Source organism: Solanum verrucosum, unplaced genomic scaffold (genome assembly GCF_900185275.1).
Source record: "Solanum verrucosum unplaced genomic scaffold, falcon-dt-bn FXZP01000103.1, whole genome shotgun sequence".
Lineage (NCBI taxonomy): Eukaryota > Viridiplantae > Streptophyta > Magnoliopsida > Solanales > Solanaceae > Solanum > Solanum verrucosum.
In genome coordinates, this window is record NW_026020048.1 from 5,927,651 (window position 1) to 5,940,403 (window position 12,753).

A 12,753-nucleotide genomic window follows, 5' to 3' on the forward strand; every position below is an offset into this window, starting at 1 on the left:
ACTTCACTCTCCACTTTCGTCCTGGTTTTTTAAATTTATTTTTTTACAATACCGTATAAAGTGGTTTTCTAAGTTTAAGAAAACGTGATGCAACCGGCTATTAATAAAAGAAGGAAGGGACAACATATTTGATCTTTTTCACTTTGTTTATTAATCACACGGAAGAACAAATGGAAGTCAACGACTTTTTCACATGTTAAGAAAATAAATAAATAAATAAATAAATAAAAGCAATTCTAAACTCGGAAAATTGGGCTAAAAGAAAGAAGCATGTAAGTGAACAACTGGGCTGGTAAACTTGGGCTAATCTTCTTTTGTAGGAAATGGCGCCATGTATCATCTAAAAGACTTAATTTGTTTTGTAATACTATTAGCATTAAATACATTATTGAGTTTCTTTTGGCAAAAATTGATACCACTTGTTGTGTCTGAGTATCCCTAATGTTGCAACAAGCACTACTACAATTGGAGCTAAAATTCTTTTCAACATGTTGCAACTACAATTGGAGCTAATTTTAGTTTATTGGCAAAACAAAATTGAGAAAGCAATAAAAAAAAAAAAACTACTGAAAAAACAATTAAATCGTTGTAGAAGTGATGGTAGCACGCGAATAATAAAATTATTGGACTATTATAAATATACAAGAAGATGATTTATTGTTATTCAAGACAATACTGATAAAAGAAATTAGACGAATAGCCTCTTGTTTGAAGATCCAATATTGTAAAACTTAAGCAAGAATTTCCTCAATGGGCTTGGACTCCAACTTGGCCTCTTGAGTTTGTTCCTTGGCCAGTTTCTTGAGCCTAGCTAGCTCAAGATCCTTACTCATTTTCCTCCTGTACATTTCTGCAAATGTAATCGGCTCATCCATTATTGCCTTCTCTCCTTCCCTAATTTTTAACGGATACACTTTTGCATCCGGTGCTGGATTCTGGAAAGTGGCTATCGATAATCTGCTGCTATTTGAATTCACCACTGCTTGATGATCAGCATTCTTGAACCTCCCATTGCTCAAATACTGTCACATAATTAATTAAGTGTCAATTAGAAAACATAATTTTATCGGAATATGTAGTAGTACCAACTTACATGACCATGATCACCAAGATTAACAACAAAAGCGCCTTCAACGGGCTGAACAGTGATCCAAGTTTTGCCATTATCTTTAGTGGCTTGAAGCCCACCAACTTGGTCTTGTAACAAGAGGGTGATGGTTCCTGGATCAGTATGTCGTTTCAGCCCAAGGGTAAGGTCAGGCTCTGGACACTTTGGGTAAAAATTGACAACTACTTTTTGGTCCATATCCACACATGCCTTGGTTAAAGCCTCTTTCTCTAAGCCCATTGCCTCTGACAGTACTTCTAATAATTTGCAAGCTAAGTCCATTAATTTTTCACTGTATTTCTCAGTTACAGCTATCCAGCCTTGTGGTTTGTCTGGCCATCTAGAGTAGTCTCTAGCCCGAATTGGGTATGAAAAGTAGGTCACTATTTCACGCCAGTCTTGAACCACTTCACCCTACAAAACAACTTTCATTAATGATTGTATTATATTGTTTTAATGAAATATAGTATTTGAATAGATTTTATCCTATCGTTACATGATGTTGGTGTATATTACACCAACACATAATGTCATACATCCAAACTTTGAATGATGAACCCACAAGTAAAAGTAGGGTACAAAGCAGTGACAGAGCCAGAATTTTAAATAAGGGGTTCAAAATTTGAGAAATAGACACACAAAATAGTCGAAGGGATTCGATATTTATTATATATATCTACCTAAAAAATTATTTTATCCATATACAAATAATATAATTTTCCGTCGGATGACCCCTGACTATATAAGGTGGCTCTGCCACTGGTACGATGAGCTACTAATAAAAAGATAGTGTAAAAGATAAAATAGAATAACTAAATAATAAATAAAGACAAAATTAGATGAAAATATTAAGTTAATGACATAATGGTATCAAATTTGTCATTAAAGAAAATAAATCTTTTCGTTCGTTATAAGTTATAACCGAACAAAGAATTTAAAAATGGGATCTGTTACAAACACTTTTTCCTTTGTAGGAGTATATCCTTTCTATATTTAGAAATTTATCACTATCTTTTTAATTTATTCTTAATGACATGCACCTTATTAGTAAAAATAAAATAAAATTGTCGTGACGTGCATAACTCTATCTAAAAATAATACGTGTCAAATAATTGTTACCTGTAAATGGCTTGAGACAATAAAGCCACCTTTCTTGCCACCAGACATGTCAAACCGAAGCTTTTCGTCAGGAGGCAATTCGAAAAATTCCTTAGCCAATTTTGTCATTTCTGATATTAATTCAGCATCGATCCCATGATCAATTACCTGAAAAACACCCCAATCTTCAAAAGCATTTACAATTTTCTCACATATTTCACTTCTTCGACTTCCATTAATATCATCAATACCTTGCAACGATATTACTGGAATTTCGTCACTAAATTTATTGTAAGCCACTTTTGGACGTTCTTCTTCATCCCTAATAAAACTTGTTTGAAGGGTCTTTTCATTAGCTAGAGCTGTTAGTGTTGAAGGTGCCATTTTTTTTTATTTTTTTTGTTCAAAAGAGTTATGAGGTGCCTTTTTAATGTTGAGAGTAAGGTGAAATAAGGGGTGGAGATTTATAAGGGAGTGTTGGCGTGGAGCTATTACTACCCTTCGTGCCAACTAACAACAATTCACGTGTTTTCTTTCTAGAATTGTATTTTGCTTACGAGTTGAAGGGTAGATACCACCATACTTCGGAGGAAAAAAATGAAAAGACGTTGAACGTCGATTTAATTTATATGATATTGTTTGATATGATTTTCTTTTTTAAAAAAATTAAAGTTTTATTATTTAGAGTTAAGTTTAAATATTTATTTAGCTATTAATTACTTCATTTGTTTCATAAAGAATGATCTAGTTTGACTTGACACGAAGTTTAAAAAAATTAAAGAAGACTTTTGAATCTTTTGTGGTCCTAAATTAAAGTTATGTCAATCGTACAAAATTGACTTTTAATCTTGTGGCCTTAAACATGTCATATGGAAAGCTGAAATTAAAATGTTACCAAAAAAGAAGAAGAGATCATTCTTTTTTAAATAGACTAAAAAGGAAAGGAGGTCATTCTTTTTTAAATTGAAGGAGTATCTTATTAAAAGTATTTGTTTTAATTCTTTTAAAATATATTAAAATGTAAAGTGTAACACTAAAAATGAATATTGTTTAACTTCGTAAAAAGGTATTAATACTATTGTATGTACTCTGTATTGTATTACTCTTCCGTACCATTTTATATGATATATGAGTTAGTTTAATTTGACGTTTAAGAAAGAAAGAAAAACTTTTAAAACTTTGTGGTGTAAAATAGGTGATAGATATTTGTGTGATTTTAAATAATTTTCATTATGAATAAAATAACATTTTAAGATAAAATTTTACTTAATTTAAAAATGTGTCATTTTGTTGGAACGGACCAAAAAAGAAAATTAAGTAGGAGTACTAGTTACGATTTTAGGGGAAAAGTGTGGTTGCTTTGTTGAAAAGTAGTTACTACTAAAGTATTTTGCTTTTTAAGAAAAACAAACGCAACCAAAGAGCTGTTTTTCCAATATAATAATTAGAGCTGTCAATATGGGCTAGGCCTGTTGGACTAGTTTGGCCTAATCCGTAATTTGATAGGGTTGAACCACGATTTTTGGAGCCCATTTAAGAAAAGAGTTTTTTTAGCTCGGCCTGAATAAGCCTGTCGATTTGTGGGGCTTGACAAATATGGATAGGGCCGTCCCGTGGGTCAAATAAAAACTAATTAAAAAATAAAAATAAAATAGAGTATTAAAAATAACAAGAGTCTAAACTCAATATATGCTTAAAGTTTGAAATATTACAATTTAAATACAAATTTTGTTTATAAAATATATACTACATAAAATAAAAATTTCCTAAAATTTCTAGGAATCACTACATAGGTCATCGCTTATGGAATATTATCATAGTTTTTGTATTTTATTATGATCATTGAAAAACAATTAGGTTAATATTTCTATTTAGTTATTTATGCTTTTACTTGAAATCAAACTTAACAAATATTATAAAGATAATTTTATTTGTGTATTTCATTAACAAATAGTAACACTAACACCATGTAATATTGTCTTGTCGATATTTATGATAATATTTTAAAATTATAATTTAATTAAAAAAATTATAAAAATATATTTTTAAGAAAAGAGGGTTGGCCCGGAAAAGTCCATAGCCCACGTACTTGTGGGCTGGGTCAACCATTTTCAGGCCCACACAAAAAATGGGCTAGTCCGGCATGACCCGTCGAATTTCAAAGCCTTTATGAGTTGGCCCAAATGGGATGGGTCAGGCCATATTGACAGCTCTAATAATATTGTTACCAACAATCGCTAATAATATTTTCTTTAAAAGTTTAAATCGCACAATAATTGCTAATATGAAAAATTCACCTTTTAAACTATTAATCGCATGTGGGTTTATTAACAAACGGAGGGTGCATGCAATTGAATGTTGGTTAGGACAAATCACGTGGCTGGTACCAACCAGCGTTGCCTAGCTAAAAAAAAACATGTCAATACTTAATCATCTTGTGTTAAATTTCTGTTATTTAATACTCCTCTCTTAAATTAATTAAATGTCGTTGCTACTTGCTAGTTGCTTCTTATAGATTTATCCTAAAATTGAGTCACAGGGAAAAAGGGTCCAACGTATCCTTTAAATATATGAAATGATATTATCCTTTCATTAATAGTTGGGATCAAATATGTTCATATTTTATTCTAATTTTATCCTTATTTTTAAATGATACAGTTTAATATCGATAATGTTACATATCCCTCAATTAAAGATTATTATTTTTTAAACGAAAGACAAATTTGTACCGGCCTTTTGCATAGTTCATAAGCAAATATGACCTTTTTCTCCAACATAATTTTTAGTTTCAAATTTTCTTTATTACTCCTTTATCTTTCTTCATGTAGACATTGAAATTTTGTGGAAATCTACGGGACGCGCTCAATTCTAATAAAGGCAAGGCCTCCAAAAACAATTTAACAAAATTAGTAAAACGAAGATTGTGCTAAAATTAGTCAGGCAGTAAAACTTGTGAAAACATATTTTATCATATGGACATTTTTAATGTGTTATAAGTAGGCTACTTTTGCACAAATTGCTTAAATGATGCTATTTCTGCAAGTCCAGTTTTTTTATTCCAGATAGGGATCTTCTAAGGATTTGGCTCATGGGCCTTCCCAACTTTGATTTATCGTTACTAATAGTAGTAAGTAAAGGAAAGTTACGTAAATGTATTCTTTTGGCCATCTAGTTTATCAATATGGTAGAAGTATACATTATTGGTACACGTTTGTTGTATACTTTGTGTATATATGTATATTGTATACATTTAATATAAACTATATACATTATCTATGCATTGTGTATATATTTTGTAAACTAGATTTCCGAATGATATTTTATTGTAATTTTTCCCTAAGTTAAATAGATTAGCCTGTTGTCATATAAATCAAGAATTTAATTTATAATATCACAGGCATCGTAAATATTTGTTGCATTGATTATATCACAAGAAGAGATAAGAAATTATGTATTTTTGTTGAAGATCATTTAATTTGTTGATTTTTTGGTTTTCGAAAATAGAATAGCAAAACGACTTAACATATATAATTAACCAAAAAAGTTTGATCATACAAAACTTCCGCTGGATTATTAATTGATAGTCCTTGCTGCAGGTTCCGTATATAGAAAAATTATGAAAATATAAATAAACGGGTGTCAGACAAGTTGCCAGCTAATAGTCAAAAATAACAATTCAAATAAGGACTGATCATATCGCAAATTTAAGTATTAAATTTCATCAAGGTGAATAAACTTGTACTCATTTACGAGCTTCCCTTGATAATTTAGTGCAACTTGTAAATTTTTATGTGTATTTAATCTTAGTTTGGAGTATCAAATCTTATTAATGGTCTAAGGTTGATGTTTTTTGACTAACTAATATTTTAATGAAACTCTATTTTCGAAATACTACTAGTGCAGTATTATACTAGTGCAGTGTGAAGTTAGGCTGGCAGTGTGACTTTCTGAGCTTTTTCCCGTTTCTTGCCAGGCCCAACATCATCACTTAGACAAGTAGGCATGTTCCCCCGATGCCGAAGTTAAGTTAATATTTGATTAATACTAACTTAACTATTATCTCAAATTAAATTACATTATCTGTGTACCATATTAACCCAAATTCAAAGTTCACACCCCATGAACCAGAGGCTTGATCCCCGCGAGCATCGAAATGGGGTTCCTTCTTTGTCACTGAACCAACAACTCTTTCTCAATATAAATGGGCAATTGCAAAATTTACGGGAATTTCAATAACCCCACTCGATATCCTAAATCAGCCCCTGCTCTGAACAACCTACCCAAAAAAACCAGGAGCAATTGAACTAACTTATGCAAGTATTACCACTGAACTCTTCTATGATACAGCATCACGACTAAGAGTACTGTAGTTGTTAAAGGGATAACAAAAATATATAGTATCCAATTATTTGCTTAAATCTAGTAGTACTAATAACTTTCAAGTTACAAAAAAATTGGACTAATTAAAGCAAAAAGGGGGAAAATTTGATCTCAAACTTGAACTTTCCAATGGATCAAGGTTTGTCTTCTGTACCTTTAAACATAGATTCAGGAGCAAGAGGAGTAGGAGTGTCCAACTGGTAAAGGTCAAATGCAGGACCAACAAATCGAAAAAGTATCCAACCCCCAATTATAATAAAAATAGAAGCATAAGCAAATTTGTTTAGCCAGAACAAAAGTCCTTTTTCTCCGACGTACAATTCAATTGCCTTCTCAGTCAGATTCATTGATTCCCAATCCTTAGGTGGTGGTTTAGGTTTAACAGCTTGTTTCCCTGCATTAATTATTTCTTCTTCCTTCTGCCTTTGTCGTTTTGACGGACGTCTTCTGATTCGAATCCCCACCGTGTTTGGTGGTGTAACGGGTTGCGATTCATTGCCATTATCACTGCTGCTGCTGCATTTGATGGGAAAACGAACTACATGGCGATATTGAGATTTGGAGAAAAGTTGTATTGGGAGGGGAGTGAAGTGTTTTGGGTAGCTAGAGAGCATGGTTGTGTTCATTTTTCATTAGCTTTCAAGAAATTTTAGTTAAAGCATCAAAGTGTGAGGCCAGTATTACCTTATCGTTTTATTTATCCCAACTAAGGAGAGATCCCATTCTCCTTTTCTTTTTTTCCCTTTAATCAGGTTGATGTGTGTCTATATTATTTCATAAGTTATTTGTATTTTCTTTTTAATAATAAGGGAAATTCATAGTTATTAACTGTTAGGTGCATATAAAGTAAAATTTCATTCCTATAAGTTATTTGTATTTTTTATCTGTATAAATATTGCGTAATTTTGCTCAACAATACATAAATTTTATTTGGGTATTAATTTCCAACTTTACACTAATCCTTTCACTACCTCCTTTTTATCAAAGTCTCGGGATTGCTTGACAATCAAGATGTTTGATCAAGCTTTTAGTAAACAAAACGTGTTTTTGAGATCAAATAACTTTCCTCAAAAGTATTTTTTTTGAAAATCACATTCGAGAAAATACACGTAGAAATATATTTTTAAAATATAGTCAAACATTAATTGTTGCTCATTAGTATTTTTCAAATTGATTATTCAAATACAAATTATTTCTTATCAAAGTTTTTTTCTTGAAAAATATCTTTCAATGTTTCATCAAGTCGCTTTTGTCAAATTTCATTGACACAGTTATTTATGGACCTTCTTTTTTTTTTTTTTTTTTTTTTTATCATAGTTATTTTTAAGGGAAAATTGTGCATTATAGCAAATTATTAATTCAAAATAAATGGTATAGCTACAGTTTCATTTAATTCTAATTCGTAGCAAACACATTGTCATTCGCCTCTCTTCTGAAATCTCGCTCGCCACTCTCTGGCTCGACTCTCTCACTTTATACAAACACAAATATATAAATTGTGTTTGTGTTTATGTTTGTATCAAACGAGAGAGAACTGTAATTACATGTACAAATACAAATACAAATACATATCTTTCGGTCATATATACTTATAATTATACAAATACAAATCTTTCTTTGCCAATTCTCTTTTGCCTTTCTCTCTTTCTCGCTTTATACAAACACAAATTATACAAATTACAATGTACAATTTGTGTTGCATAAAGCGAGAGAGAGATTTAATATACAAATGTTTTAATTCGATTCAATTGTATACAAATTCAAATTTTATGCAGATATACAAACACAATTATTAATACATATATAATCGCTGCACTTTTATACAAACGAGATGTCTACTTGCGATTTATACAAATAAGTTGCTCCATAGCAAACTATTGAGCGCAAACAGCAAAACGGTAGCTATAGATCGCTAATAAGATTTTTATGTTTGTTATTCCTAAAATTTGCTCTATTTTTAAAGTAATAAATCAATATTAAAGATAAACGGATATTAAGAAATGAAAATAGAAAATTTTAATTATAATTAGTTGAAATTAATTTTATATGTCGAATAGGAAAAATTGGTGCTGAAAGCTGACAAAAATAAAATATCAATCACATATGTCCTGGAGTATGAAAATTGAAAGGTCTTCTAAGTGGACAATATGTTGAAACTGACAAATAGAAAAATAAGATATTCAATTTGGGTAGAAATGTAGCAAATGTTAGTATTTGTTTCCAGATCTATAATTTACGTGTCCAAATGAATAAACCAATATGAGGCAAGTTTCCACTAAATAGTGAAAACAATAATTCAAGTTATAAGGACCAATCAAAATCATAAAATTTATAAACATGAATAAATAATGATTTTCAAAACCACAGCTTTCCCATTATTATAATGCAACTTGGGAGAATCTCTAATAAATTATGTGCTTGTAATCTATGTTGCTGTAGCAAATCTTGCTATTTTAATGCTATGTTTTTGGTATAGAAAAAAACACTTTTCAGAATTTTTATTTTTATTTTTCATGATCGGCTTAAATGTTTTATAAATAGATTTATATTTTTCTTAAATTTAACAAAAATAATTTAAGAAAAATGACTTTCTTTCATAAAGTAAGAAAAAACATTCTCCAAAATTCTCTTTCAATCTTACTGTATGAATCCCAACCCCACCCAAATTCAGTATCCTTGCTCAAACTCGAATCAGAATTCAGGTCAAAAGTCAGGTCTTAGGTAAAAAAATTGAGTCAAATTAGAGTCAAAGTCGTGAATTGAGATCGAGTTAGGGGTCGGGGTTAGGTCTTGTGTCGGGAGTTAGGGCTTCGAGTTGAAGTCAGGTACAATGTTATAATATTTGCCAGATTATATCTAATGCTCTTGAAAAAATATTTTCTTTCTTACAAGTCCTATAACATGAAAGCCTGCATTCCTTTTTAGTTAATGAACTTTTTTTTGGTAAAACAATCATCTACATAAAATTATTTTTAATATAACAAAAAACTAGTATGATTTTTTTTAAATTTGGCCTAACTCTTTTTTCTAGAATAGTGATGCGAAGCTAGGCTGGCAGTGTGACTTTCGAAGCTACTTCCCATTTCTTGTCATCATCATCACTAACACAAGTTGATTATGTAGAGGCAAGAAAATTATACTTTCGCAATTGTATAATCAAACAACTACTGAATGGTTATTTATAAACAATTTTTACCTAGTGAATTTTTTTAAAAAAACTAGGGAGTTATTCTTAACGTTTTCGAATTCAACCTATAATATCTTTTCAAACCATAATAAATCTGCTAAATGTCGGTTATAGTTACTAACAATTAGCAAGTACATAAAAAGATAAAATCAAAGAACTTACTGCCAGAAATAGGAAATAATAGTATCAACTAGACCGAACGGTGGTTGAAACAGAAGAATTTTGAGGCTTAAATTGATGGATAAGATCAGCGCATGTATTTTGACTGGGTTTTTTTTGTCTATCGAAGACAGTCAACGTGTCAGCCATTCTTCCCCCCATGAAAATTGTAATTACCTTCAAATGTTGTGATGGATGGCAAATATCTATTCAATTTTAACTAGTGATTTATTATTCGAACTTCAAGAATAAAACTAACTTTGTTAGACAACAATGATTTTGATATTTTCTTTCTTAAATGTGAATTCAGAATAGTTAGATGTCAAAGTGATATCTAAATAAAATACTAAGAAGTAGAAATAGTACTACTTATAGTATTAATTTAGGCCTTTGGCTTGACCCACTGACCCAAAGAAAACGTGGGTTGGATGGGGAGTGTCTTTGCTCGTGCTATAAATACCACCTCTCTCTGTTTTCTATTTCACTTCCATAGTGTAAGCCAGCTCAGAAGTCAGAGTTCTCAGCTTTCTTTCTTTTTTGTAACTAAAAGAATGGCATTCCTAAAGGCATTTGCAGCTTTGCTCATTGCATCACTTGTGCTTGTCCATTTCACTTATGCCCTTCAAGAGGTTCTTCTTTTTCTCAAATTAGCATGTTTATTTCTAATTAACATCTTGAAATAACGTTTGATTTTGAAATGTTGGCGCAGGTAATTAACAGCAAACCACCAGCACCAAGTCCTCAACCTCTAAAGCCAATAGGTACGTACTGTAACATTTTAAGTATTTTCACTATAACTTTCGTAACTGATTCTAAATTCTGAATTCGTCTTTGTTACAGATTGTACGGGATCTTGTAAAACGAGGTGCAGCAAATCGTCTCGGCAAAATCTATGCAACAGAGCATGTGGAAGTTGTTGCCGTACCTGCCACTGCGTGCCACCAGGGACTTCTGGAAATTACGAAGCATGCCCTTGCTATTTCAACCTTACTACTCATAACAGCACCCGCAAATGTCCTTAAAATTCATCGCATAATTTTCTTCTTCTGCAAATTCAAATGTACCTCTTATTAAATACTACTATTATTATGTTGTGTACTATGTCAGCTGTTGATTTTGAAATTTAAGTGTAAAATTGAAGGTTGAGAGTTTTTAATGCATTATTAATATGGGTATTATTAAATTGATTGATCTGTTAGACTCTAGTCGTCCCATTTACTGTGAACAGAATTAAGTGAGTCTAGACTAAATGTTGATTGAAATAGCTACATTTAATGTCTTTCTTCTTTTTGCGTAGAAAGCAAGAAACAAAATAGTCCTTTGAAAATTTTATTTGTACAAAACAAAGCTAGTAGTTCTAGATATACGATAGCACAATTTTAATTATTCCATGATCGAACGGGTTCTAAGTACTTACTTTTAAATAACATGATGTGAAATATTTTTTACGCATTATTATCTGCAGTACATAATAATTGAACTCAAAAGTGTACTGCCTTAGTCCCATCTGTATTTTGGACTCTCTTAATAATTTATTAATTAAATGTTTATTTTATTAAATTAATTATACTTTAGAGATTTAAATTAATTAAATACTAGTACTCAAATTAGTTTGAGAAATAGTTACTTCAGTGATATTGGAAAATATAATTGATTTTCTCTTAATTTTTAAAAATGAACAATAAATAAATAAATATATTTAGTATAATTGAGAAGTGAAAACAAGGAAACAAAGTGAGTAATGTACAAACAACCAAAAGCTTCACGGAAAAATAGTCCTCTATCTCAATTTATGTGTGATCTTTTTTTTTAGTCAGACTCCAAAAGGAATATCACAATTTTATAACTAAAAGTGATCTAATTTTAATTTTAAAATTCACTTTTTACTCTTAATAAATAATTTATAGTCAAAAAAAATATTTATAATGTGATGCTTAACCCCCGCCCGCAACTATGGGGGAAGTTACACTTTAACTTCCTGCCTTGAGCTAGGCCTCACATCGATTGTTCTGTCCACTGAACTCATCAATCAACCTTGACCTTGACTCTTACTAAGTACTCCAACTCTATCGATTAATGAAGACACTTTATCTAATGAAGCAGGAAGAAGACTAGAAAAGCAATTGAACAGACAAGGCTCTGTAAGAGAAGAGCTAATTGGAGTACGCCTTGAACGACGAATGAAGAGTATGAGAAGAGAGTTTCGAAGGTCAGATCGGATTGACTGATAAAACTTGTGTTTTAAATAAATTTTTGAAATTTATTTTTCTTTTATAAATTTTGAAATGATGTCACATGAATTAGACCGAGACGAGGGAGCGTTACTTGATCCTATAAAGATGACAGATAATAGCCTAATATAGTTTAAAAGACACGCTTTTCGTCAAGAATTTGGAATGAAGTAAAGTTGACGGGTCCTTGCTGTACAAAACACTCAAGCAAAGTACGTCACTTTTGGACATATATATTGTTAAATTGTGTAGCTTTAGTTCATAACTTAAGGACTCGTCACAAACATTAATTTGATTTGCATTTTTCACATTTTGAGAGAGCCTTAAAGTGTATTAATTTTTTATTTTACACTCCACATATTCATCTTTATTTGTACATTATACTAAAATTAGTTGTCTAGAAATATTTGTCAAATTTAAAATATTAAGAGATAATTTAGTTTTCGTGTCTATTTTACCCTTGATATTAAATACTATAGATATTTAATATCTAATTCATTTTCTAAAACATTATATTTAATATATTTAAAAATTCATATAGTAATATTATCTTTATTATTTATTATTTTTAAAATGTGTTGCAAATCAAT

At 30.6% G+C, this 12,753-nt stretch overlaps 4 protein-coding genes across 4 annotated transcripts in view; 1 reads left to right on the forward strand and 3 right to left on the reverse strand.

Annotated features, from left to right (window-relative positions):
- LOC125822099 (uncharacterized) overlaps window positions 1–12,753 on the reverse strand; it is a 116,996-nt gene that overhangs the window by 76,455 nt on the left and 27,788 nt on the right. The window lies entirely within an intron of this gene.
- LOC125822108 (naringenin,2-oxoglutarate 3-dioxygenase) lies at window positions 568–2,652 on the reverse strand. The gene is made up of 3 exons (XM_049501480.1): window positions 2,228–2,652; window positions 1,094–1,522; window positions 568–1,022 (listed from the first exon to the last, which is right to left on the reverse strand). The coding sequence occupies exons 1-3, from the start codon at window positions 2,588–2,590 to the stop codon at window positions 732–734; spliced, it is 1,083 nt and encodes a 360-aa protein (XP_049357437.1). The 5' UTR covers window positions 2,591–2,652; the 3' UTR covers window positions 568–731.
- LOC125822117 (uncharacterized) lies at window positions 6,690–7,224 on the reverse strand. Its single transcript, XM_049501490.1, has one exon. It carries the CDS (start codon window positions 7,210–7,212, stop codon window positions 6,721–6,723), a length of 492 nt encoding a protein of 163 aa, XP_049357447.1. The 5' UTR covers window positions 7,213–7,224; the 3' UTR covers window positions 6,690–6,720.
- On the forward strand, window positions 10,422–11,154 carry LOC125822118 (cypmaclein-like). The gene is made up of 3 exons (XM_049501491.1): window positions 10,422–10,561; window positions 10,642–10,693; window positions 10,773–11,154. Exons 1-3 carry the CDS (start codon window positions 10,484–10,486, stop codon window positions 10,952–10,954), a joined length of 312 nt encoding a protein of 103 aa, XP_049357448.1. The 5' UTR covers window positions 10,422–10,483; the 3' UTR covers window positions 10,955–11,154.